Genomic DNA, 24,679 nt, shown 5'->3' with positions numbered 1-24,679 from the left:
AGTTTACTTAGTTTATTTTTTAAAGTTCTGTCAGAAATATTGCTGTGCACTACTACAAAATATATTAAATTATTGATCAATACATCAAAGGGAATAGAAGTACTTTCCTTTTGTTCAAACATAAACCAATATAAACCTTTAACATTGAACCCAGAATAATCTTTAAAATCCATCATAAATGTATTTATTCTGTCACCATCTCTGGTTTCATCAGCAAGTTGAATTCATTGATAGCAAACATGACCAGACATATCATGAGACCACTTAAAAAACAAGTCTATACATCTCACATTATCTGAGCTCCCACATATACATCACACATATTATTTTTAGTAAAATAATTTTCCCTGCCCTGCAGGTGAAGACATTCAGAGGCAAAAAGATAACATATTTGTAATATATTATCACTGGTAAATTTGTGCCGTAGCAGCTTTGCAAATACACATATTAAGTGGGTGACTCAGGACACATTAAAGACAACAGAAATTTGGAAAAGAAGCTAAGCCACTTTTTAAATCACCTTGAGATCCAGTGATGCTGGAGTTACAGAACTAAAGAACTCCATTGCTGAATGAATTACACAGGAAATGGGTTAAATTCCCATTCTTCTTCAGTTTTGTTTTAGAGACAACTCTCAATGCTGCATACCTTTCTGCTTTCATTTAAACAGTTCTAGCAATTATACCTCAATCTACCATGGTAAAACAAGTTCTCAAAAGAAGAGATTTGGAGAAAGGGGAAAGAGGAAAATGGAGCAAGTACATGAATATTATGAATAAATATTTCATTAACATTTACAAGGTGTTTTTATGACAATAAGATCTAACTGATACTTAGCAAATTAGCACTGAAAGTCTCTCATGTAAAACTCTGTCATTACAGTAATTTGACATCACTCAGAGTTCTAGTGGGTAATATAAAAATACAAAACCAGTAGAATAGCAGCAGTGAATAAAGCATTCATATTACTGTGGCCAATGCAGTACTATACATGCAGTAGCCTTCTATTCCCTATTGGCTTGTGCTATTGTATTAACCTGAATCACTTAAAACTCTGCCACCAAACTGAGTTTCCTCCTCAGAGGCAAAGCACATCCGATCTTGCAGATATGGCTCAAAGTAAAAATTCCATTCAGAATGCAAATCTTCAAAAGCAAAGGAAGTGTTAATGCACTTAGTGGGTCTTGGGTATAACCAATGTGAACACAGAGCAAGGACATTTTTATTATTACCACTAGGGCTGAGAAAGGACCTGGGGCAGGAAGAAGCTCTCTAATTACAAATGTTTCTTCTGACTGCCCCCCACCCTCCGAAAAAAAAGAGAAGAGGGGAAAAAAGGAGAGAATGGCAGTTTTTGAGCATCTTGAAAAAAATAAGTATAACTAACATAGCTTGAAAATGGAGAACTAGTGTACAGCACCTTCTGTATACAGTGGGTCTGTGCACTGCTATGTACATTAACAGCTCTTGGTTAAGAATGGTTTAACTGGACATTCTCTAACTGAAGACACTGAAACAATAAAGCTAATAGAATGAGGCTATTCATCAAGACTACTTAAGAAGCTTAAGCCCACAGTTTTAAAGCAAGGATCTTTTCCTATTTTGAGTAATATATGCTCACCCCTCCCCTAATCACAGAGAACACACTGAAGTTGTCAATGACCAACTGCATTTACCATTAGCCAGGAAGTTCATGTTTCAGCAGTGACAACTGCTGATTGAGGGATTGAACACAATCCCTCATCTAATAGGTTCTATCTCCAGAAGAAGTTTTACTCATCTGGATATGATGAACGTGGTAGCTTGGGTCCAGGAACTTTTACATCTCATGCAGTCAGGCAGAGTATCCTCCCAAATCAATATGCTACAGTAGTCTTTCTTTACTCTTGTATGTATGCGTATGTATTAAGCATATGCCCTTTCCCCACTGATGATACTCATGGTATTGCTTTGATGAGGCCAAATAGCTGGAATACTCTTTACTATTTTTTAAGTGGCAGTCTTTAGGTTGCTTCACTAGCATGGATGAATAATACACACATGCTTATGTATCATTTAGTTCTTTCTGCTGTATCAGAATATCTGTTTAGGTTATGGGGTGAACAAAACTTTTTTCTTCCCTCCTTTAAAGACAAGATTCAGAACTTTATCAGCACCATGATAAGTTAAAATTTTAAGCACCAGTGAAATTGAACTACTCAGCTTTGACTGGTCAAAACTAACATTTATGTGGCATACAGTCAGTACAGAAAATAATAATACACGCAACATTAGGAAGCTCATGAATCCCTGACATAGTGAATCTAGTGTTTGATAAATGAGTAACTATGGAAGCCAGATTTTCTTCCTAAGAGCAAACAGGACTGCAATTTTTCCTCACACTGTTGAACTAGCAGGCTTTCCTTCCTCTCCAAATTGCTGAGAGTGGCCCAGCTTCTATTGTTTAAAGGGACAGGAAATACCCACAACAGTTGGATGTTGATATGGCCAGCTGCCCACTGAGAATTCATAGGAGGTGACATAGGTCATATGTCACGCACAACACCAAGAGATCACTCGAATAGAAGCAGGTCACAAGTTCAGCTTTGGTACAAATTCAGGTTTCAACAACAGCAAAACACATCCTGCATCACCCTATATAGTTACATCCCTTTGCTCATGTATCCACTCATAAGCTGAAAAATGTTCAGCACTAGGGGGTTCATCAGCACAAAGGTATTTCATTCAAATGCTAAACTTTTATATCTCTTGTCAATTGTGATTGACACTCTGGGCCTAGAGCACACACTTATAGAAAGATTTATCCAAGTAAAGAGAATTAGGGAGGTACTTTCAGACCATATTACAAATATTTCTTCAGTGAACTCAGCTCATAGTCGTTTAGCCTTCTCCACAACACTACCACACGTCTTTTGGAAATACTAACATCAGCTGTACATCAACATGCCACTTCCTGAAGCTAACTCCAAAGAAGGGAAGGGCCAAAGCATACCTGAACCCTAGGTGACGTGAGCAAAGTCTTGACTTCAGATTTCAAGAAAAGCATAACCAATGCAAAATTCTAGATAAGTCAATATAGAAACTGTCTCAACTTTCCCAAGCTCTGTAAAAAACAAACAAAAAAATTCCTCATCTTTATTAATTTAGCTATTTCCCTGTTACAGTATCTATTCTGAGGCACTAGGGTGAAAAGACTTACAGGACTTCTCAACATGACTTACATTTTACCAGAGACGTACAGGTTCTGCAACAGGATTTTCCTTTAGGCAGTTAAGTTTTGGTTAACAACACTTCATTTAGTCAGCTTGCTACAAAAGTAGCTTATTATTTTAATAGAGAACCATACCAAATATTTAAATACATGACCTCATACAGAAAAAAATAAACCAGCAACAAGAAAGTTCCATTCAGGTGAAGATCAACTATGTTGGTAACTATGATCTTTTACAAACGCAGCCTATATTTACAATGAAGCACTCTTATAACCTGTGGTGGAAGAACATAACTAGTGGCTCCATTCCTCTGGATAAGACTTACAGGCTACATAGGTCCATCCGTACTGCGAGCCTGAAATCCTTCTCTGCGGACACTGTTCAAATCTAGACGTGTTAGAACCTCACAGCGCACCAGAAGTGTATCATCCTTTATGAAGGTTCTTTGTTTCAAATTTTGCAGGTGCATGAAAGTCACATAACCAAAACCTTTTGGATTGCGGTGAACTGTCGGTCTCTGGAAGGCCAGTAACTCTGGCTTGGCTTCCATTACTTCTTCATGATTCTGCCTTTCTGGGCCTTCTGATTGATCCAAAATAGAAAGTCGTATCGTGCCTTGGAAAGGCCATGGCAGATGGCTGTCATATTCTCCTTGCATAGTGTGGACAAACAGAGATATAAAATTAGCACAGCGCTGAGCATTCGGTAACTGGATATGCAGGCGCAAACACAGCTTGTACCCAGGCTTTCCAGTATAGAAGCCAGGGCTGTGCATCACAACAGGTCTCTCTTCTTCCTGGGCTTTCTGAAGTCCGCTGAAGTTCTCAATCTTCCAGATATAAATACCATTACATTGCTGGGCCTCCATTTCAGTGATCTTTCCCTCCAAACTTCGGATAGTACGTTTGAGTTCTGCCATGTGAGTGTTCTGAGTCTCCATTTTAGCAATGAGTTCCCTGATTTGGTGATCTTGTCTTACCAGACGACCTTCCAACTGCTGAATAGTTTCTTTGAAGTTTTCAACTTCTGGATTACAATCGTATGTGGCACGTGACACGTGTGAGAAGAGGGCAGGCTCAAAGGGTAGGCCATTGATGAAGGGTACAGGATTTGTAGCAGTGACACTGATATTTTGAAAACTCTGAGCCATCATTCTCATGTGAACCTGAGTGAACTCCTGCATATGTCGTGCCAGTTCATTCCTTTGCATCTAGAATTTAAGAGATGTAGCATTAGGAACATATCAAACGTAACCAGAAATCACATTTTAAACCTGCACTTCAAATGGAGGCAATTTTGAGTAAAAGTCATGAGGTATTTCAGTAGTACATACAATGAGAAATAGAAACAGTGTATTTCAAACTGTGCACCTGAAAGTAAAAACAAGATATGAAGAAATATGGAGTATTTTATACTGAAAACATTCTTGATAAATATTCCAAAGGCAAGCATTATGTGTATATTCAGGGTTACTTTCTTGTTAATGAGCATTCATGATAAAAAGATTCAGGTTTCGTAGAAGTAATTATTTCCCTATTAAAGCATCATTAATTATGGTGTACACTTTCAATAACACTGTTCAACTCAAAAAAAGGTGTAGTGAAAGACTGTTAGCGATAAACATACATTTATTATTTTTTTCTGTGCTTTAAATTAGTACTGTATTCCCTTCATTGATTTGCTACAATGTTCTGTTGTACCAAATGGTGTATGAAAATTGATGTGGAAACAATGAAGGGGAAAGATCCATTTTTACAAAGAGGTAGTAAACAACTAGAAATAAGAGTATCCAGTTTAATAACTTTAGAATTTAATAAAATTGGTTTTCTTCATGGAACTCTAAGAGCCACAAGTGTATTTGGCCACAACTTTGGAAGAAATGCTGGAAGCTACTTTATTGATGTGAGAGCTGAGAAAACAGTCAGTCATGGATTAATAAAAGCAAGTTCATCAAGCAAATAGTCCACAGTTTTTAAATTTGAAAAGCCAATTTTGAAAACATGTAGTTGTTGATATCAAAAGAAAAAAAGACAAACCCACAAATCACTGAGGATTTGGGCTGGTGAATGAGACAAGAATAGGAAAACGCATTAAAAAAGCCCCAGACAAATGCCTGCAGAAGGTCTGCAACTTATGATTCTGATAAAAGGCTTACCTTTTCAGGACATCCAAAGGCACTATAAAAACATGGCACTGGGGCAGTAGGACAATCATTGTTGTAATGGTTAGGCATCTAAAACAAATGAGATTTGTTATTACTTTTTCATCAAGAGTATGCTTTTATAACATCCAAAAAGGATACAGCCGGATGGATTCTGAACTGGTACCTAAAGTCAGATCAGTTTATACCTACATAATTTCTCAAAGGAATATGGAAGTTTTGAACAAAAATATTAGCTGATGATAAAAATTCTACATCCTACTACTACGTCCTTTAACAATTCATTGACTTTGTTCTTACATCAGGCATCAGAAAGCATTTGAGTTTCCTTGCTAGACCAAACACCTTTCACTGCTAGCCTATCCTCAAGCTAGATCACAGTCCATTTCTTTCCTTTCTGAAGAACTGCTTGCACATACTCAAGGTATTTCTCTTCATTACCCTCTTCCTCAAAACATGTAAGTTACTTCAATTTTCTTGTAGTTTCCAGATCCAGCCATCTCACTGCTCTGGACCCACCCTATCCACCCCCATCTCAAAAGCATGACAACTTCAGCTGATACTTTATGAGCCCTAAACAGAGCAAAGGATAATTCTAGGTTTCACAGGCAAAATACCTGTTTATATAACCCCGTATGCTTGCCTTGTTTAAATATCATGATGAAGCAGAACACAAGTTTAATACAGGTCAGCCATTAAATCTAAACCATTAGCAAATTCACCATTCTCTGTTCCCCATTTCTGCAGTTGATTATCCTACCTAACAACACATTTTTGCCTTTGTCATTACTAAGCTCAATCCTGCTTTTCAGAGTATTTGGGCAATTTGACATGATCATTCAATATCATTTGACATGATATTCAACATAGTTGCCATCCCATTCAAACAAGGATAGGCTGCATATCAAATAACATTTATCATTTTTCTGTCAATGAAGTTATTATTGACTAGAAGAAATAATAATGGCTATTACAATAGTAATGGACAAGCAGAATTCTGATCAGCATCTGCAGTTTCACAGTGAACTACTTACAGCTACTTCCCAACAGTGGCTTTCCAATTACAAATACTCTCACTCTCTGCCCATTTTTTAACCTCCATTCAACATAAAAAACATGCAGCATGTCCCCTGTCAAGAAGCAGTACAGCTAAATAATGTGATGCGCAGCCAAAAATCCTACAGAGGTCTTACCAGACTGCAACTGCAAGCTGGAACAGCATTTAAAAGAGTACTACACCTGTACTGGACATTTTCACAGAGAGACAGGTAGAGATTTATTAGCTAGTAGACAAACTGTTTCTCCAAGTTTAAATTCATATTAAAGAAGCAATGTAAATACAGAATACAAAAATCTGACTGAGATTAAACACAGAAGGTGGTAGTCTCTTACCTGCTCCCTGATTAGCACTGTGTTGCAATATTCACAAAACACGTTGGCAAGTGGGCAGGTTTGGTCATGAAGCTTAGTGATCAAGTAGAAAAAGAGAGGAAAGAAAGAATCAATAAAGTTACAAAATTTAAGAGAGGCCTAATCACCTCTGATCAAACATCAAATTTTTATTTACATTTCAAATTTTGCATTTACCTGTATGCAACTGTGAAACAAAGTCACTCCCTTTACCCTGAAGAGTATGTTTTCTATTACTGTTTTTTCCTGGACTTATACAGGAGCTTCATAAAGTTGAAGATATTTTATTTCCTAAAGTTCTTATGCTCCAAAGAAGTCTGAATTTAACCAGAAGTTTCTAAAATACACGTTCAATTGCAGTGGAACTATATTAAAGATTTTTTTTTTATTGTTGAACTATACAAGGTACTTTTGTTTGACAATTCACAATATGAATTTCATAAAATTTAACAGTCCTTGAGATAAAACACATCTATACAGAGATAAAGAAAAGGAAACAGAAAGAGGAAAATACTATCCTCAGTATTGCATGAGTAAAAAAATGCAGAACCAGGAAAAGAATTCAGAAATTATCGTGGTCTTGTGTGTTAGCAGAGATCCCCAAAAGATTTATCTCCTGCTATATCCGTTCTCCCAGGCATAAAATGTAAAGCAAATGTAAATACTGCCTTTTGTATTCATTTGGCAGTAGATACAGGCCTCTCTGGTGGCCAAAAATCAATGGTTCTTTCACAAGTCTCCTCAGACCACAAGGTTCCCAATAAGTTTGCATTTAAACACAATCTCTCCCCATCTTTTCCTGTTCTAGGCTAATATCCTGAGTTTGTACCTTCTCACCTCTGCAGCAGCAGACAGTGCTCTTCTAGACCAAAAACTTTGTTGCCTTTTTTTTTTTAAACTGATATTCTATTTACAAGCAAACCCATGTGAATGAAGATCGAAAAACTGAGACTGTTGCTAAGTACCTCTTTATCTTCATAGGCCATAGATGTGGCACAGTTTGGGCAACACACTTGACGCCTCGGACACTCCTGGGTCATGTGCTCTTTCAAGTGGTTCTTCTGGAAGGTTCCTTGGCACTGTGGACATTCCACAGTGGAAAATTCACACTGTAACTGGTGTTCCTGCAAAAGGACAGAAGATGGATGATACTACAAACAGGTACTATCATCTCATCTGTTTTCAAGAGAAAGCACAGTACAAGACAAACAAATCACAATCTTTCCTTCATGCAAAGAAATCCTTATGCTCTTATGCTGACTTAGTAGCCCATTACTGTCCCATTACTAAGATCAGGGCTTCACGTATTCAGAGCTTTAAGAAGGCTCTCAGGTAAAAATTTAGTTTTATATTTATCCTTTCAACTGCAAATATTATTTTGCAAAGTAATTATTTCAACTAACATATGTAGCTACTTTGAGGGAATATTAAACTAACTTTAAAAAACTTGTGTGAAGTACAGATAGAACTGATCAAAAGACAAACATGAAAGATACCAAACAGAAAGCTGCATTAGTATAATTTTCATGCACTACGATGTTCACTTGAGAATAACCTACCTACAATTAAAGACTCATCAAAACCAAACACGTGCAGTTATAGTCTTGAAAGAACAATGCATTGAATCAGCATAAATGAGTACCAGGTATGACCATCTATTTTAAGTTATTTTGAATTTCTACTTGTTCATGAAAACCAGGTTTCCACGTTTTCAAAACTAATTCTCACCTCTAAGTGCCTCAGCTCCATCTTCATACTGCAGCCCTTGTTGGGACACTTCACCATTAACGAAAGGATCTCCCGTTTAGCAAAGTTGTCAGGAAAAAGTTGATTTTCAAGTAGAATTTCGTTGTCTACTGGACATTTGTGACCTGCATCTCTATAATGCAGAAAACCAAGGAAAAAGATATTCTAATATTTCTAAGAGATTTCCAAGCCTTTATTTTAAAATATTTTTACACTAGTAAGATATTAGTGGCCAAGTTAAGACACAGTAAGAAAGTCTTTGAAAACAATGGCATTTATGTGGTAATGACCAGAAAGTACGCAACGTACACTAGAAAAGTTGACAATACACAGTTTCACTAGAGGTGACAGCCCTTTTCTAACTCAATATGTTTTTTTTGTACAAATGCCGTGTTAGGTACTCTGGAAACAAACTTGAGGAGGATATAAAAAAAACTAAGAACTTACAGTCCTGTTTGTGTGAATACTTCACATAGCTCAAACATCAAAGTATGTTTCACATGCTATTTCAAAACAATTCTTTAAACATTCTTGGACTTTCTCTAATTTTGTTCACACTTTATAAACATCCAAGGTGACCGTAGCTGAGAGAAAAAGTAAAATTTTCTTTTCTTCCAGATTTACTTCATCTATTTGTCATTATTTCTCATATAGCTCATTTTGCTGGTTTTGTTGTACAACCATTTGAACAGTTGGTTATCCTTCAATTTATTTATTTATACAGCAAATAAGAGTGAAAAAATTCCAGACATGAAAATTACTAGTAACTATGAAAATTACACTGGCTTTGGAACTGAGTGTTGCATCTGAAGCCATTTTAACAGCAAACAGACTGGAAGTGCTAACTGGCAAAAGTTTGGAACGTGACGGTGGAACATGGATGCATGCAACTTGCACGAGGTAACTAAAGTTCCAGTTCATCAGGTTCTGTCTATCTGCATTTAAACACAAAAATAATTAGAAACAGACTAAAAAAAGGGATCGCCTCCATCAAATTTTTCAGTATCAGCTCATTCTGAAAGCAGAAGGCCAACATATTGATTCACAATTAAGTAAGGCAGTTAAAAAGGCATGAGGGATCAAAGCTCTGAGCTGAAATGCTAATGGAAACAGCAATAAAATGGAAAAATACATGAGGCAGAAAAATGTCAGAGACCACTTGTGGTGCAAGGATCAAAGGCCAGATCGTTGTCACTGCTTGCACGCATGAGGGGAAGGAGAACCTAGAGGGCTGTGGAGACCAGGAGGGAATTTATGTTCTTTGTTGGAAAAGGAAATAATTGCTCAGCAACTCGACTAGCAATGCGCTAGAGGAAGTGGAGGTAAAGCTGAGACCTCAAAAAGAGGCAATGAACTTCCTTTCACAGGTTTTACTTGTAAGAGCTAGCTCACCACATGCCTGGTAGTCATACTCCCAAACAAGTGGAAGAAAATACCCAGCTTGCCATTTTGTTTCAGAGCTCCCTGAGCTATGATCAGTGTGCTGATCTTTGCACAACCCAGAAATGTTCTCTCACTTCGCAACCTACAGGAAATCAGTTTTCACAGGTATAACTTGGTTACAAACACCCTGTTTAGTAGAGTACAAAGATCGCCCAGTAAGCCTGCTGATAAGACAGCAGCTTTATTTCTACACAGAAAAGCTAATCATGTATAATAACAGCCAACAACAGAATAATGTAAAATAATGATTACCAGTTCTCCAGTTTAAATAATAGCAGACAAAGGGTAAAATAAGAATGCATGGCAATTTTCCAATGTAGGAAAGTATAGTAAACAAAGAGCAATAACTGACTGTAGCATATTAAACAGGCTTCAAATATTACTTTTAAGTATGAGGATTGGGCTTAAAATGCTGCTTAGATGCACGGGCAGGCAAAGACATTGCCATACATTTCCTATCACAAAACTGAGTTTATGCACCGCAGTTCTAAATTACATTACAGTGAAGGATTTCCTGTGCTAGAATTATTTATCACATAGGACTCTGCCACCCACAACAGTACCTGTAAAACAACAACCATCTGCTACAAAGTACAATGAATATTCCTATAATTTTCACTGAAATTAAAATGCAGGTATAAAGAGTAAAGCCAGAATAATTTTGTTTGCAGAAAAAGCCCTCTTCGTGATTTTAACAGCTGAGTGGCTTAGCCTAGAAGTTGAAACAGTTGGCATACACTTTAACTGCAGCCATGCCAGCTGCTTGACAGACTGCTAGTACCCAAAGCTTTCCCTGCTGCCCCTTGTCAGCTCACAATTCTGCTTTTCCGATAAACAGAGGTTCTGGTATTTGGCAAGCTCTACAACAAACCCTAAGTCAGCTTTGACAAAAGATACAGGAGAAGAAAGACTAGAGTGAAATTTAATTACCTACTGCACCTGAACTTAGTTCTTCTAAAATTTCTAATTGAGTATTTTGTTTACAGTAACATTTGTAAAACAGTATTGGTAGTTACTTAGATAGATAAGCTTCTCCTCTACCACGACTTAAAGCACTTCAAAGCATTTCAGACAGCTTTATTTAAAAAGATGCCAAGACTTTCTGGGAGGCAAACATTTACTGTGATCAAATACATCAGGTCTAATCATGTCCCTCACACTGTAAGCTTTAAGAGTCCAGTTTTTAAAAGGTTTTCAATTTTTTTTTTCTAGTTGCAGCCACAACTTCAACATGAACTATAACTGCTTGTCTAAGTTACAAGAAGCGATTACTCAAGAAACGCTTGTACATCCTTCATAATTTAAATTTCTTAATCTCTGTGTTCACTTGAGCTAAACAGTGGGGAAGTGAGAAATAAACAGGAAAAATTTTTTCCTGATCAAATAAAGGTTGTGACAATTACTTAATGAAAAAAACCAGTACTTAGAGAATGTAAAAATCACTTTCCATTTTCATTTTTGTTCCATAGAAGCTTCTCAATGACATCAATCAATATGGTACTGTGGACAGCACATACTCCAAATCGATATTGTTCTGCAGACACTACATAATCCAAATCAATAGCTTGATCCATGGATACCAATTAAGCATGCATTCAGCCCTTCAGGGATTCAGGGAGGTCTGGCACTTTATGCTGTCTGCTCTGCTTTCACAAGCATTCATTCAAACTGCACTCCAAAGACAGATTTCATTGGGGAATGAGGGAAAACTTTTACTATCAATGAAACAACTGAAATATTACAGCGATGATCTATAGTCTCCAAGGAAAAAAATGCTTTCGACCTGTGTTTAGTATTCACTGAAACAGTCAGCACTATTTAGAGAAATGAAGTAAAATAAGCAAAGGGTGTAAAAGAAGCAAAAGCTTCTGGCCATTGAAACTTTGGAGATCTAAAACTTTGAGCAGAGCAAATGCTCTGTTAATTTAAAAAGGAAGAGAAACCACTTCCCATGCCTGGGGTTTAAGAAGGAAATTTATCTTCCTGCTAGGAGATGATGTGTTCTGAGCTTGGGTTCACTGTAGTTTCTTATTCAGTCCTGTAAATTCTAACCAATGACTGTAACTGTGCAGCTCACCAGCAGAAGCATAAGGATTAGAAAACAAGATCACTTTAGCTTGTAAAGATCTGAAAGACTGGAAATGAGACACCCATTTTTGGTAATTTTTAGTCATTTTCCCCTCAGTTTTCAACGTAGGAATTCTGTTGTCTTTGAAATGATTGCTGAGTAGACATTTCTAAAGCTCACTATATTTAAGTACTGATTTACCTTCAGAATCTATAGACATCATAATCTCAAGAGAAGATTCAAAGATTTATTTTCTTTCTTCCAGAAATACCCATGTTAAGAATATAAAACTGCTACTGCCAACAAACAGAGCAAACTCAGAGAGAACAAGTAAGGAATTTCAAAATTTAGTGGCCTTTACCATTACAACTGTCTTGTAATGCCTACAAGCATTCATGAAATTATGTACATTAACCTCTTGAAGAATTTGGGTTGGAATGTGCAAAGCAAAGGCCAGAAAGTGAAGCCCACTACTTGTGCCTAAGGAATTGGATTACAGTCAAAGCTAACAAGTTCAGGGGCTTTTTGCCTTCTTCCATGCATGTGGGTAACATGTATACCACCAAGGGATGCAGTTGGGTGCAGTTGCTTCTGCAGAATCCACAGGTGAGTCACTTGTCATGGGTGAATACTGGTGGTGTTCTGCATTTTCTGGATCCTTTTCTGAGAAATATTGATGAAACTGATGTTAACAGGAACTGTGCTGCAAATGCACACAAATTTCTGTGCTAGCTAGAAAGAATCCACTATCATAAGTAGGGAGTGCATATTAAATTTGTCTTCTCATTCTCAGCTCCAACACTTCCCCCTCCTCGATCCAAAAGGTATGCTATGAAAAAATACAGTAGCATTAGATACAACAGTGGCAGAATCCCAGAATTTTTTAGGCTGTAAAAAAGAATGCAAGTCCAATCTCTGACTGATCACCACTTCATCAACTAGACCATGGCACTCAGTGCCATGTCCAGTCATTTCTTGAACACTGCCAGAGATGGTGACTCCACCACCCCTCCAGGCAGTCTGTTCCGATGCTTAACAACCCTTTCCACAAAGAAATTCTTCCTGAGAATTTATGTAGCCGAAGTTACAGAGAAGCCCACAAAACATACAAAACACTGTATTTAGAGAACATCACTGCTGGTATACTATTCATTTAGTGAGCTACAAATAATGGACAATGGAGAAAAAGAAATGGAATAGAACTACGGACAAATGGTATGAAAAACCAATCAAGAAAGCACTGTCCTTTTTTCATGCTAAAAACAAATGCCAAGGAGAAACACGGTAACATTGAAAATAGTTTAATGATCTTTATACAAGTGTGCAAAGTAAGGTTAGAAATGAACCAATTATATATACGGCTCACACAGAATTAAAGGTATAGATTCCTACCAAAGTGACATTTGAGCTAAGTGAGCAATTGATAAGAAAAAAATTTGGCTTATGCTGAGAAGGAAAAATCCTACAGCATAATATCTAGCCTTCTATCAATGTGATCCAGTACTCACTGACACATGTGGGACATGTGCACTCTCTGCCCTCCTTGCTCTTTCATCCATTTTTATAAGCCCAGCCTGGTCTTGCCTTTGTACCTTGTTCCCGCTCCTTCATATGCCACTTGGTTTCCTGTCTCAATGATTTTTTCAAGACTATTTCCTCATCACATTCTTTCTTCCAGCTCAACAACAAAGCAGCTAATTTCAAGTGAAGAACTGAAAGCATGAGTTGCCTTATCTGCACCAAGAAACCATGTTGTCTATAGTTTCCCGTAGTTATTAAAGGAAACAATCCTAGGCAAAATACAGATTTCATAATCCTGGACAAAAAATAATCCTGGACTTTATTTGGAGGATTTGGCTCCTTTAAATAATAATTAAAAAGAAAAAGTTTAATCAATCAAGTTTTTAGATTCATAACCTGGATAAATTTGTATAAATGGTAAAATCTAAAGCTCATGAAACCTCCAAACTCATGACATTTTGTCCATATATAGTGTTTATTAGAAAGCATCTTTAATGAATTATAAATTTCCAGAGTTCTATTAGCACTCATTGGTAATGGACCCTTGGCCAGTTCTAATTAGTTTACATTGACCTTAAACTGTTCTGGTAAGTGACTTTCTTCTTAAAAGCAGCTTCCATAAATGTTTTTTTACCTTATTGATTTGACAATGCAGCCTTTGCAGAAACGGTGTCCGCATGGTGTCTGCACAGCCTCCCGAAGAGCCATCAAACAGATTGGACATTCATATTTACTTTCCAAGGGCGGATCAAACTCCACATCATATCCCTGTGTTTCTTCTGTGAAAGAACTTGGAGGGTTTCCAGTCCCACTGCTGACACTTGTGCTGTCTTCTTTGGCTCCAGCGCTGCAGGCACTGGCCATGGCTGCACAGCAGCCGCTTTCCACGTCTCGGGCTCCACAACTGCTATCACTGTGTAGCAAGCTCATAGTAGCTAATCAAGTGCTACACAGAAATGCACTGCAAGATGAAAAAAAGATGTATTAATTTAAAATATTCAAATACCTTCCTTTCAAGTCAAGAGCAAAATTTATTTCTGACCAGAAGCACTGGAACAGTTACAGATTTGGTTCTACTCGAAATCACTGGTTTGGTTTTCTCCCAGTTTCCGTTATCTTTCTAACTTATCTTGTGATATATAGGTAAGAACACTGCATCCAGTCAGTACAGTTCGAACAAACACACCCCCCTTTCTGTTATCTCTTTCATCTAACTACCTGATTTCTGTAAAAAGAGGAATACTCTTTGTCCTTGCTATGTCTACTGAAAGCATCTCTTTACCCCTTCCACATTATTTACTTCAAAGGCATTCAAATAGACTTTGCATGAAAAAATGCTGTACAGAATCATGTTTTATTGGGCGACAATAGCTCAATTCCATATTTTCCTTGCAGTATATATATCTGTTATTTAACATTTTCTGTCTACAGCAATTCACAGTATAGGTTTCAAATCAATTTAGGTGCAGGTCCACAAATAAAATACAAGTCCAAGTACCCAAACCAAGCAGATCCTCTGCTGCAATGAAATTCAAATATACAGCACTGCTGATAACATTTTAGAACTGCCAACAGGACTTTCAATGGGATAAGAAGCTACACATGAGATAAGGATAATAATTCCACAGCTCAAAAGCTATCCACAAATTACTAGCACTCAGAGTTCTTGCTCTCCTTTGCCTCTTCTAGTCTAGCTGGCAGGGAGGACAACGGACATGATTGTAAGAACAGAAGATACAAGTCACCTTTCCCTGAAGAGCAGTGAATGGCATACTAAAGCCTGTTTTTAAAACACTGCTCATCAAGCAGGTTGAACTCATAGGTATCCCCAAACAGATGGCCAGTGTTTCTACACTGAAGGAAGGAGCTTTAAAAAAAAGATCTAAACAAATATAAGTTCTAGATGTCCAAGAAATTTTCCTCTGCCTTGATTTTGTAATGGTCATAACCATTTTCTCAGAATCCTACTGTGGTTAGTTTTCTATAAATGAAATTTCTTTGAAAAACAGAGATTACCACCAGTTTCAAGGCAGTATGAGTAATCTGAGGGTTATGGAGCCAGGCATGCAAAACAAGTCCACTAACCTCAGATTTGACTGGCTTTTGCACAGCAGTATAGGCAAAGTCTTTTGTAATGTTCACTTACTGAGTTCGCTGTAATACCATTGCATCATTTAAAATATATTAGGGATGCAAATGTAATCAAGAGCTAAAGTATAAGGATTGTTCATCTGCATCACAACTGCAGACGGTGGGGTCAGCAGAATGAATAGGGCTACCTTGAGCACAAGCTCACAAAAGTAAAAATTTTCCTGCCTTTATCAGAATTTGAATATCACAATTCATTTTTACAAAATGTTCATGGATAGGAGGAGGACAGACAGGTAGTTTTACTTGGGTATTTATTATATGACACCTGAAGATTACATCAATAGAAATATTAATCACACAAGGTCTCAACTAGCATTTACTGGGAATGTATTTTGAACACATGCAACATCACAGAAATGTGCTTTAGGCCATCTACATGATAAACAGCTGGCAATACTGTCCATGCTAATACTGCATGAGCTTTTTTTCCCCAGCTATCCAGATCTTAAAAAAAAAAAAAAAAAAAAAAAAAAAAAGGCAGATCTACTGAACAAAACCAAACAGGCAAAGTTACCATATTTAGGTCAGCTACAGTCAGAATCAAAACAGAACTTTTATTTTGTTCTGTAAATATGTAACTTTCCATATTGTTGAGATATGTAGAGGTATGAGAAGTATTTGAAGATCAGCGTTCTTGACATTTCCAAAATACCATTAAGGTACAGAGCCTCAAAGCGCAGTTTGACAGCTTTGACTTGTAGTGTACAGGTCAGCAATGCTCACTTTATGCAGAAATAACTCTACAGCAGAGCTGCCTGGAACTGCACTCAAGGAGAGGTGTTCACTTCTACTGTTCTCCACCCCAATGTATTATCCCTATACATTATCTACCCACAACAGGCTTTATTAATCAAGGCTCCTAAGCACAACAGCAATACACACTAAACACCAAGTACATTCTCACCAGCAGCTTCAGCCAGGTCATGATCAATTTAATCCCATGAAGGGAGCAACTCTCCCAATGACTTAGAATGGAAGCAGAAGAATCAATGTTTATAAAGATGCCTTGTAACAGAGATTTTTTTTTTTTAGAGTGCCATCAGTAGATCTTTCTGGAGGAAAAAACCCAACTTGCTTCCATTGTTAAACTAATATAACTTATTTAGCAACTGCTGCAGAGGATGTTTAGTCCACATATTATGAAAAATCACAGGAATCAAACTGGGCCAATGGAGTGGGAATGTTGGTATGCAGCATATTAGAATCTACTGGCCAGCCTAGGACTGAAAAATTCACATAAATCTAAGCCACAAGGGTATATTTACTGAGACTAAGAAAGGGAAGAGGAACATATATCCCTTTAGTGATGTCATAAAGGAATTCAGGAAGTCGCAGAGAGAAAAATATAATAACTTTACCCAAATTCAGTTCTCACATTAATTGAAAACAAGTGTGTGACTCTTCTCTTGGGCTGTTACTAAGAAAAAACCCATACTATTTCAAATATTGCTCTTATAAGGAAGAAAACAGGATCTGAGTCGGTATAATCTCACTAGCTGAACGCTTTTTGAACTTTTTGAACACTAGCTGAACTCTTTACCCCCTTATATTGTTTCTACAGAAACAGCAGTATGTCCATTCAGTTTACAGAAAAAAACTCCTATACCAGAGTCATTTTAATGAATGAGTCACTGCAACCAGTCAACATCCCAGACGCACACAAAAATCCCCTTATTCAGTGATATACTCCACTTCTACATAAAGCTTTTTGTCAGCACATGACCGAGTGGTTCATAAAAAAAGAAGTGCAAATATTATTGGCTCTTTTTAAATTGGGAAATTCAGGCACAAAGAGGCAACTTAAACAAGGTGATTTAAAAGCCAGATTTTAAACTTTGTTCCTGTTTTCTCTAAGACAGGATTCCTCCTACTACTCTTACCCATTTCATCTTATCTGTGAAGGAAGTCTTTCCTCCACACGTATTTATAGGTGTGGGGCAAGGCACAATTTTTCAAATAAAAATGCATACTGCTGTTACTCCGACCACTAACCGAGGTCTGATTACTCCAGCATAGTTTAAAACAATTCCTCTGTGAGTTCTAACTACTATAGTAGGAATTAGTTCTGTTTCTTGTGGCAGTTACTTTACCCTCCAAGAGCAGGAACACAGATTCAATCTTGAACAGAGCAGTGCTAGTGCAAAACTGACTACAGAAAAGTATACTTTGAATGTTTAATGATAGGTGTTTTCCCCAATGAAGGTGGAGCAGACAGTTTGTGAGCCTACTGAAGCAGTTTTTCATGTTCTTCCCTTGGGGAATTTAAAAAATGCTTTGGCTGGAAGAGGATGGATTTTAAAATTCAAACTAATATATATCCCAAAACTATACTAACATCTCCCAAAACCCACATCATTCTTCCTATTGATAATAGTTGGTATTCTTCCTCTGTGCCAAACAGAACTGAGTCAAATGCAAGCACAACAATATCCAGGTATTAACTTACACCTTGTGTATACCACAGCCTTTACAACTAATCCTTTGTTCTAATGTTACTAGTTTAATACATTAAACACTTTGCTAGACTGCTCTCTAAACCTTTTTTGTTTGCCCAACAGCCAGCTTTCAGATCCAGGAACAACAGAAATTAAACTAGATCATTATATGGTAATTCTTGTTTTTGCTAGAGTGAAGTTTCTCAGGCAGAGAAAGCCTTAAACTGTGTTTGGTAATGTGCCTGAAGTACCCTCTTCTAAAGCTAGGAAGTCCTATCACGCCTGATGGGTAGAGAGATAATGGGCTTTAGCTTGCACGGGAGGTACCCAGTCCTTGGGCTAGCAAAGGCTGATTTCACTCTCCAAGGCAACAGCTGTATTGTTTGACAAAAGAAAGGGAGGTGCTTTCCAGGCCAAATGGTAATGGTCAGAACTTGTCTGATCATTACCTCTGCTGCAGAAATGTGGGAATGCCCTAAAGATCAAGCTGTCATGCCCCAGAAAAGACAGTTAAGACTACAGGGAGTCCCCATACTACTCTTCCAACTTCAAACCATAATGAACCCTTTCTTCACTAAATAACCCGTGCTATGTTGCTATCTACACTGCTGCATTACAAAGTGATTAGGCTGATGTGAGCTAGCACACTCAAACCAGAAGAGCAAACTCCTGCAAGAATAATGTACCTTATGATTGACAAAACAATGATTTCACAACAGAATTTAAACTGCCCATATTTTAAATTAACGCATGCAACAAAACTGTCTACTCTGATTTGTCAAGTCCCATAGTATATGGTGCTTAGGTAGAACTTTTACAGATTTTCATGCTCCAGAGAGCCACGGGATTAATTCAGAAATTCCTCTAAATGAAAAAATATTGCTGGTATCAGAAGATATCTTCAGACTGCCTGGAAAATCACATTATCATTAGAGTAATAAGGAGGAAATAAAATTAGGCATTTTATCCTATTTATACTGAAATATGAAACAATACCTTTGAGCATTTGGCAAAGGTGAAGGAATACTGTACAGAGAAAGTATCACTTTCCATAAGATAAAAAACTTTTAATATTAATCATTAAGTACTGAATACAATTAATTTCCACATGCCCTTTCCTAGAAAATTCACACTGATTAGCCATATAAATAAGGAAATCAATACAGAGGACTACTCCAAATCCTTTTTCTTACTTGAAGTTCACAAATATAATTAATTTGCTTGCAGCCTGGCCAGCAGATATCCAGAAGGGGAAATGCCTTGAGCACCACACCAACAGAAAAACTGGCCAAACTCCTCTCTTTTCGTCTTTTCTCCCACTGAGAACAGTTTTTTATGTATAGATTTCTGGGTCATGAGATTGACGGACCAGTGGAGTGACTTTGGATAATTTTATGGAGCAATACTTGCAACACTTATTCCCAGGCATAATAATTAATGGTCTACTGACAACTTATAAGCACCATGTGTTTCCATTATGAGGTTTGTAACTATCATCACTGTGGCCTCATCCAGGCAGAACATATGAAAATATGCAAATTCCTTTTAATTAATACCATAAAACACTTTCATTTAAAAGCTATCAAATGTCTAGACAAGCCAAAGCAATAAGAGATTTGGGCAGAACTTGTAACTGCAAAAAACAAATTCTGGTTTCTTATAAAAGTCTGCAAGCATGCTGCAAATATTTTGTTGAGGTAGCAATTTTTTTTTTTTCTAATAGCAGTACCCGCTAAGACTTTCAAGTCTTTTGGATAACCACTATACTTAACATTCTAACATGCGAACATGAAGACTTCACAGAAGAATTTTTGTTTGAGGCAAATAGAATTGAACAACATTCAGAGCTCATTAGACACTATCAAGAGCTCCTGATGCTGAAGCAGAGCAGCTCTTGGGAGTTTTGAAATTTTCCAGGTGATTTCTTTTTATTTGGAGAGAATGCTGTCAGGCTCTAATCACATACGTATTTTCATGCTGAATGTTACTTAGGAAACTAAATGGTGGCACACTCAGTTACATTCATATTTTATCCTACTTAGGTATGTCAAAACAAATTTCATTTTAGTGAGCAGTGGAAGCGTACTATACTGTATTTAACACCAAAATATTCCATGGGTTTTCCCATAACCAAAAAAGAAACCCAAGCCAAAATCCCCCAAACCTTTCTTCGGTTTATTAACTTCTAGATACAATCCATTGAGAATTGTTGAGAATAACAATATAAGGAAAGCATTGTTATTGAGAAGAACAATACTATTTAATTCTTTACTTTGGCAGTGACTCTGCTCTTTGGCCTCTGTTCTCCCTTTGCTCTCCCTACACCAAGAACACACTGAGATATGCATTGTGCCTTTCTACATCCCTCAAAAGATCTGAAGAGACTTTAAGGTGCTGCCTAATGGGGACAAAGTAAACACCAGGGCAGAAAGCACTTCAAGAGGCAGGGAGAAGCATGGCTATGAACAAATGTCATTTATGTTAGGTACAGTCTCAGGGCTAGATTTAATTACCATCTACCTCTACAAGCTTGTATCTGGCATTAGTAAAACAATCTGAGACTGGTAAAACAAACAGTGAATTAAGCAGACATTCTGAAACAATTAAAACATTTCTCCTTTTCAGTCCACCTTATATTTACTTTCATTGTCTTTTTGACATGCTTTATACCCAGAATCTTTTATCACCAGTTTTCACAGACTGGATCTAAAACCTTTTTGTATTTGCTTAGCTAATCTAAAAAAGCTATTTCTGTCTTGACAGGTTGCCATTCAATGGAGTCTGACTGAGCTTCACAAATCTTCACCTGCTGGGAAAAGCTGAAGGTAATGTGGAGTATGCAGAAGAATTATACCCAAAGCAATATCTACAAAATAATACAAAAACTAATACAGCTTGTTTTATCAGCATGTTTTTTCCTTCTTTTACTATAAGGACTAGTTCTATGGCCTTTTCACACAATGGAAAGGCAAAACAGTTTGCTTGCAAGTGTTAACACAGTTGGTGAACACAGCATAAAATGCATGGGAGATGTTCCCCCATTCCTTTTCCTACCTGTCCCTCACCGAAACTTCAAATCAACCCTGTATTTATCACTCAGTCAATGGTATCTAAGACACAAAAACCACACAGCTCATAGTTCTGCAGCATGCAGAACTTGTCAGAGGCAAACACGAAGAAATATTTTCGGCAAGCTTTAACTACTAGGTATAAGGGATATAATTAGAACATTTTCCTCCCACCTACACTGAGATTTCCGTTTAAGTACGAAAAGACTCGGCATGACCTATCTAAACCAGACGAAATTGATGGAAAGTACTACTGAAGTCGTAATTTATTACTCGTGTTAATTATCGTTAAACATAAAATACTGCCAGTCTCTACTAGAAAACAGAGCTGTCGGTTTTAGAATAGTAACCCATCTTGATAATTATCCCTTAACGTGTTACCGAAGAATTTACTTTGTATCTTCACTTCACTTGGGAAAAATAGAGCCCACGTTAAGCTGATGTGCTCGAGACAAGGGGGACCACAACTCGAGAGCCACGGGCTGCTCACGCTCCCACCGCAGTGCCATGGGGAGCTAAGAGGCAACACAAGGTCATTTCAGCCAGGCTCCCAGCCAGGTAAACCAGCGTATCTCGGAGCCCGCGCTGGCCGGTCTCAGATCGTGGCACATTTTCAGTTCCGGAGCAGCGCAGGCCGGCGCCTCAGCCCCATCACCGCCCTGCCCTACCGCAGGCACCCCCGGCCCTGCTCCGAGCCCCGAGCCCGCTCTCGGGGAAGGGGCCGCAGAGCTCCGCGGGGCTGGGCGGGCGCAGGCTCCGCTCCCGAGCCGGCAGCCCCGGCCCGGCGGGGGAAACGCTCCGTGCCGGGCGCCGCCACAAGCCCGCGCCGGCCGGACTCCCGCTCCCGGCGACCGGCCGGGCCCTCGCTTCCACGTACAGCCGGCCGGGCCCGCCGCAGCCCCCGCCCTCCCGGCCGCCCCCCGCGGCCCGCCCGGACTCACCCCGACCCGCGGCCGATCCCCGCCCGCCGCCGCTTCCGCTTCTCCTCGGGAGGCGTCGGAGCGGCGGCTGGAAGCGAGCGGGGCCGCCCGAGGCGCCCCGGCCGCTGCAGCGCCTCCTGCCGCCGCGGAGGGGAGCGACACGGGGGGGGGGGGGGGGCGCCTCGCCAGGGCGGCGGGAGGGCAGTGCCGCCGTCATCCCGCCCCTTAAAAAGAAATAAAACCGTCACCAGCGGTGTTTGTGTGAGCATCGAATGTTTATGCTCCGCCGGCCTTTACTCCGCTGCTGAGGCTTCTGTGAACAGCCGTCAGGATGCTTTTCTGGGCTCCGTTGTGAACGCTGTTAAAAACGAGGCACTGAAAGCTGGAGAGGGTGGGGGTGGTGTGTGCGTAAAGGGCTCGGGATACGCAAAAAAGCCGTTTCTCTGTGTTAAACAAATTCTTATCAGAAATAATTTCCTCTCTCAACCTCAGCTGGCCCTTGGGAACCCCTGCAGGCACTGAGGCCGGGTGCGCTCCTCCCTCGGGGCGAGCGCTGGGGGGAACCTCTCCCGGGGGTTTGGACAGCGGCCAGTTGAGAGTGAAATACCGGCACAGTGTGAGCACACAGACATCTTCATTTCCTTAGAAACGAACGAGGGGAATTCGATTGTTTGCATCGGAGAGTTTTCTTGGCAAGAATCTCATATTAACGCACATTTAAATCCAAAAAAACAACTGCTGTTCCCAGCGTTTGGGAGGATATAAGCTGGGGGTGGAGGGATTGTGAAACCACTTTTTCAGTGGTTTTCAGTGTCTCTGTCCACACGCCACAGTCCTTGGGAGCTGGAAATCAGTGGCCGGTGCCATCGCTACAGTGCCTGTCTCCCTCCGAGTGTTGAGCTCTCAGACTGCAGGGTGCTGCTGGAGCCAAGGTGCATCCCAGGCACTAACGCACCCCTCCGAGCACTGTTTGTGTCCAGAACATATTTACGTTTCTTGTTAGGATCTGCCAGGAAGTTAAGAGTAAGGGCGGAGAGAGATATCTGGGCCATTACATAGGGCTCCAAAATATCACAATAAAGAAGGAATGATATTAAGAGTAAATAAACCAATAAATACTTTGTGGACCCTCTCCTGGACAACTAGCTGAATTTCAGAGCTATCCTTTTTCTCCTGCCCAGTGATCAAACTGCATGCTACTTTCATTAGCTGTAAAACGAGGAAATTTACCATTATGGGGCTTTGTAAAACAAATATCCTTAGATGGAGGGTTTTCCATGACTAAAAAAATACTACTAATTGGCAAGGTGCCCAGAGCACTGCTGTCCAACCTATTTTAATTGAGAATTCAAGGAACTTATCTGGAGTTTTTATTCCAAGTTTAAATTAAATGCTTTTATTGAGAAGTTTCCAAATCTGTATGGCTTAGGCCCCTGGTCATATATTAATGCCCATGCTGTAAGCGAAAGCAATGCAAAAATGCTTTTCTCCACTCGGTGGTGCCAGTGGCACAGGAAAATCATTTTCCAGCACTAGATCTGTGCAGCTGAAATTGTATGAGCAATTATGCTCATATGGACATAAACCACATCCAAAGCTGTAGCAATTTGAGATAAATTAAAATCTTTAGTTGCCTGCTGTATCCCTACAAGACAATATTTTTTCAAGGTGATTTCCTGGCTACTTGAAAGTAAAGCACTTGGTTAAGCTTATGTATGCTCATGTGGTTCCTTTGATAAAGAAGCTGATGCCTGTACAGTGCAGTTTTGCATGCGAACTCGAGCTCCTGGGGGAATGGTAGAGGTAGCCAGCTACCTGGGTGAAGTTCTGAATAAGTACCCCAGAGGGCGAGATTTGCTAAACTTCTCAAAGAGCCCTGAAATTCCTTAATGCTAACAATGTGTATTGTCAGGGAGCGGTGCCTGCCATTTCAAGATAAGAGAGGAATTCAGTATGTGACTGCAGAGAGTGATTTTGATTGATATCTGGTATTGCAGTCCGATCTGATATTTTTTTGAAAAGGTCTCTCCAAATGCTAGGGAGTGAATAGTAAAAATAGGCAGGTTGATAGGAAGTCCAGGCAAAACAATTGAAGAGCTAAGCTCAAGCCCTAGCCAGCTAATATTCTCAGAGGTATATAAATGCCTCAGACATTACATCCTTCTCCCACTCTGCCTTGGCCTGGAATGATATCTATGACTTCTTTTCCACCTTATCCTGACAATCCCATTCAGATGGTTTTGGTTGGGATTTATTTCATATTAGGGTTTTGCGTGTATTAGAATCTAAGCAAGGATATGAGGGTTTGATACCTGAACTTTTTTTACTTTCTCCATGCATTGCATATTCCATACATTATTTTCTTTCTCTATACATTATTTGCTCTGGCATGAATCATTACACTAGTTAGTAGGAACTGTTGGTCTCCCATGTGGCACAAACACTCAGGACTAACCACTTCTCCAAGACATCATCTTATGGGAATTGATGGCACTATGGGCACAGACCCCGACGCTTGGGGTTCCAAGTGTCTGAACCAACTTT

At 39.0% G+C, this 24,679-nt stretch overlaps 1 protein-coding gene across 1 annotated transcript; it reads right to left on the bottom strand.

The window, feature by feature from the left end:
- On the bottom strand, positions 1-22,253 carry TRAF6 (TNF receptor associated factor 6). Its single transcript, XM_051804134.1, has 7 exons — positions 22,157-22,253; positions 14,196-14,522; positions 8,512-8,662; positions 7,749-7,907; positions 6,766-6,837; positions 5,368-5,445; positions 1-4,422 (listed from the first exon to the last, which is right to left on the bottom strand). Exons 2-7 carry the CDS (start codon positions 14,489-14,491, stop codon positions 3,541-3,543), a joined length of 1,638 nt encoding a protein of 545 aa, XP_051660094.1. The 5' UTR covers positions 14,492-14,522; positions 22,157-22,253; the 3' UTR covers positions 1-3,540.
- Between the last annotated feature and the right edge of the window lie 2,426 nt (positions 22,254-24,679).

Source organism: Manacus candei, unplaced genomic scaffold, assembly GCF_025592945.1.
Source record: "Manacus candei isolate 608988 ecotype Guabito, Panama unplaced genomic scaffold, ASM2559294v1 h1tg000060l, whole genome shotgun sequence".
NCBI lineage: Eukaryota > Metazoa > Chordata > Aves > Passeriformes > Pipridae > Manacus > Manacus candei.
Note: the sequence above shows the minus strand (reverse complement) of the source record. Positions and strands in the feature narration are given on the sequence as shown.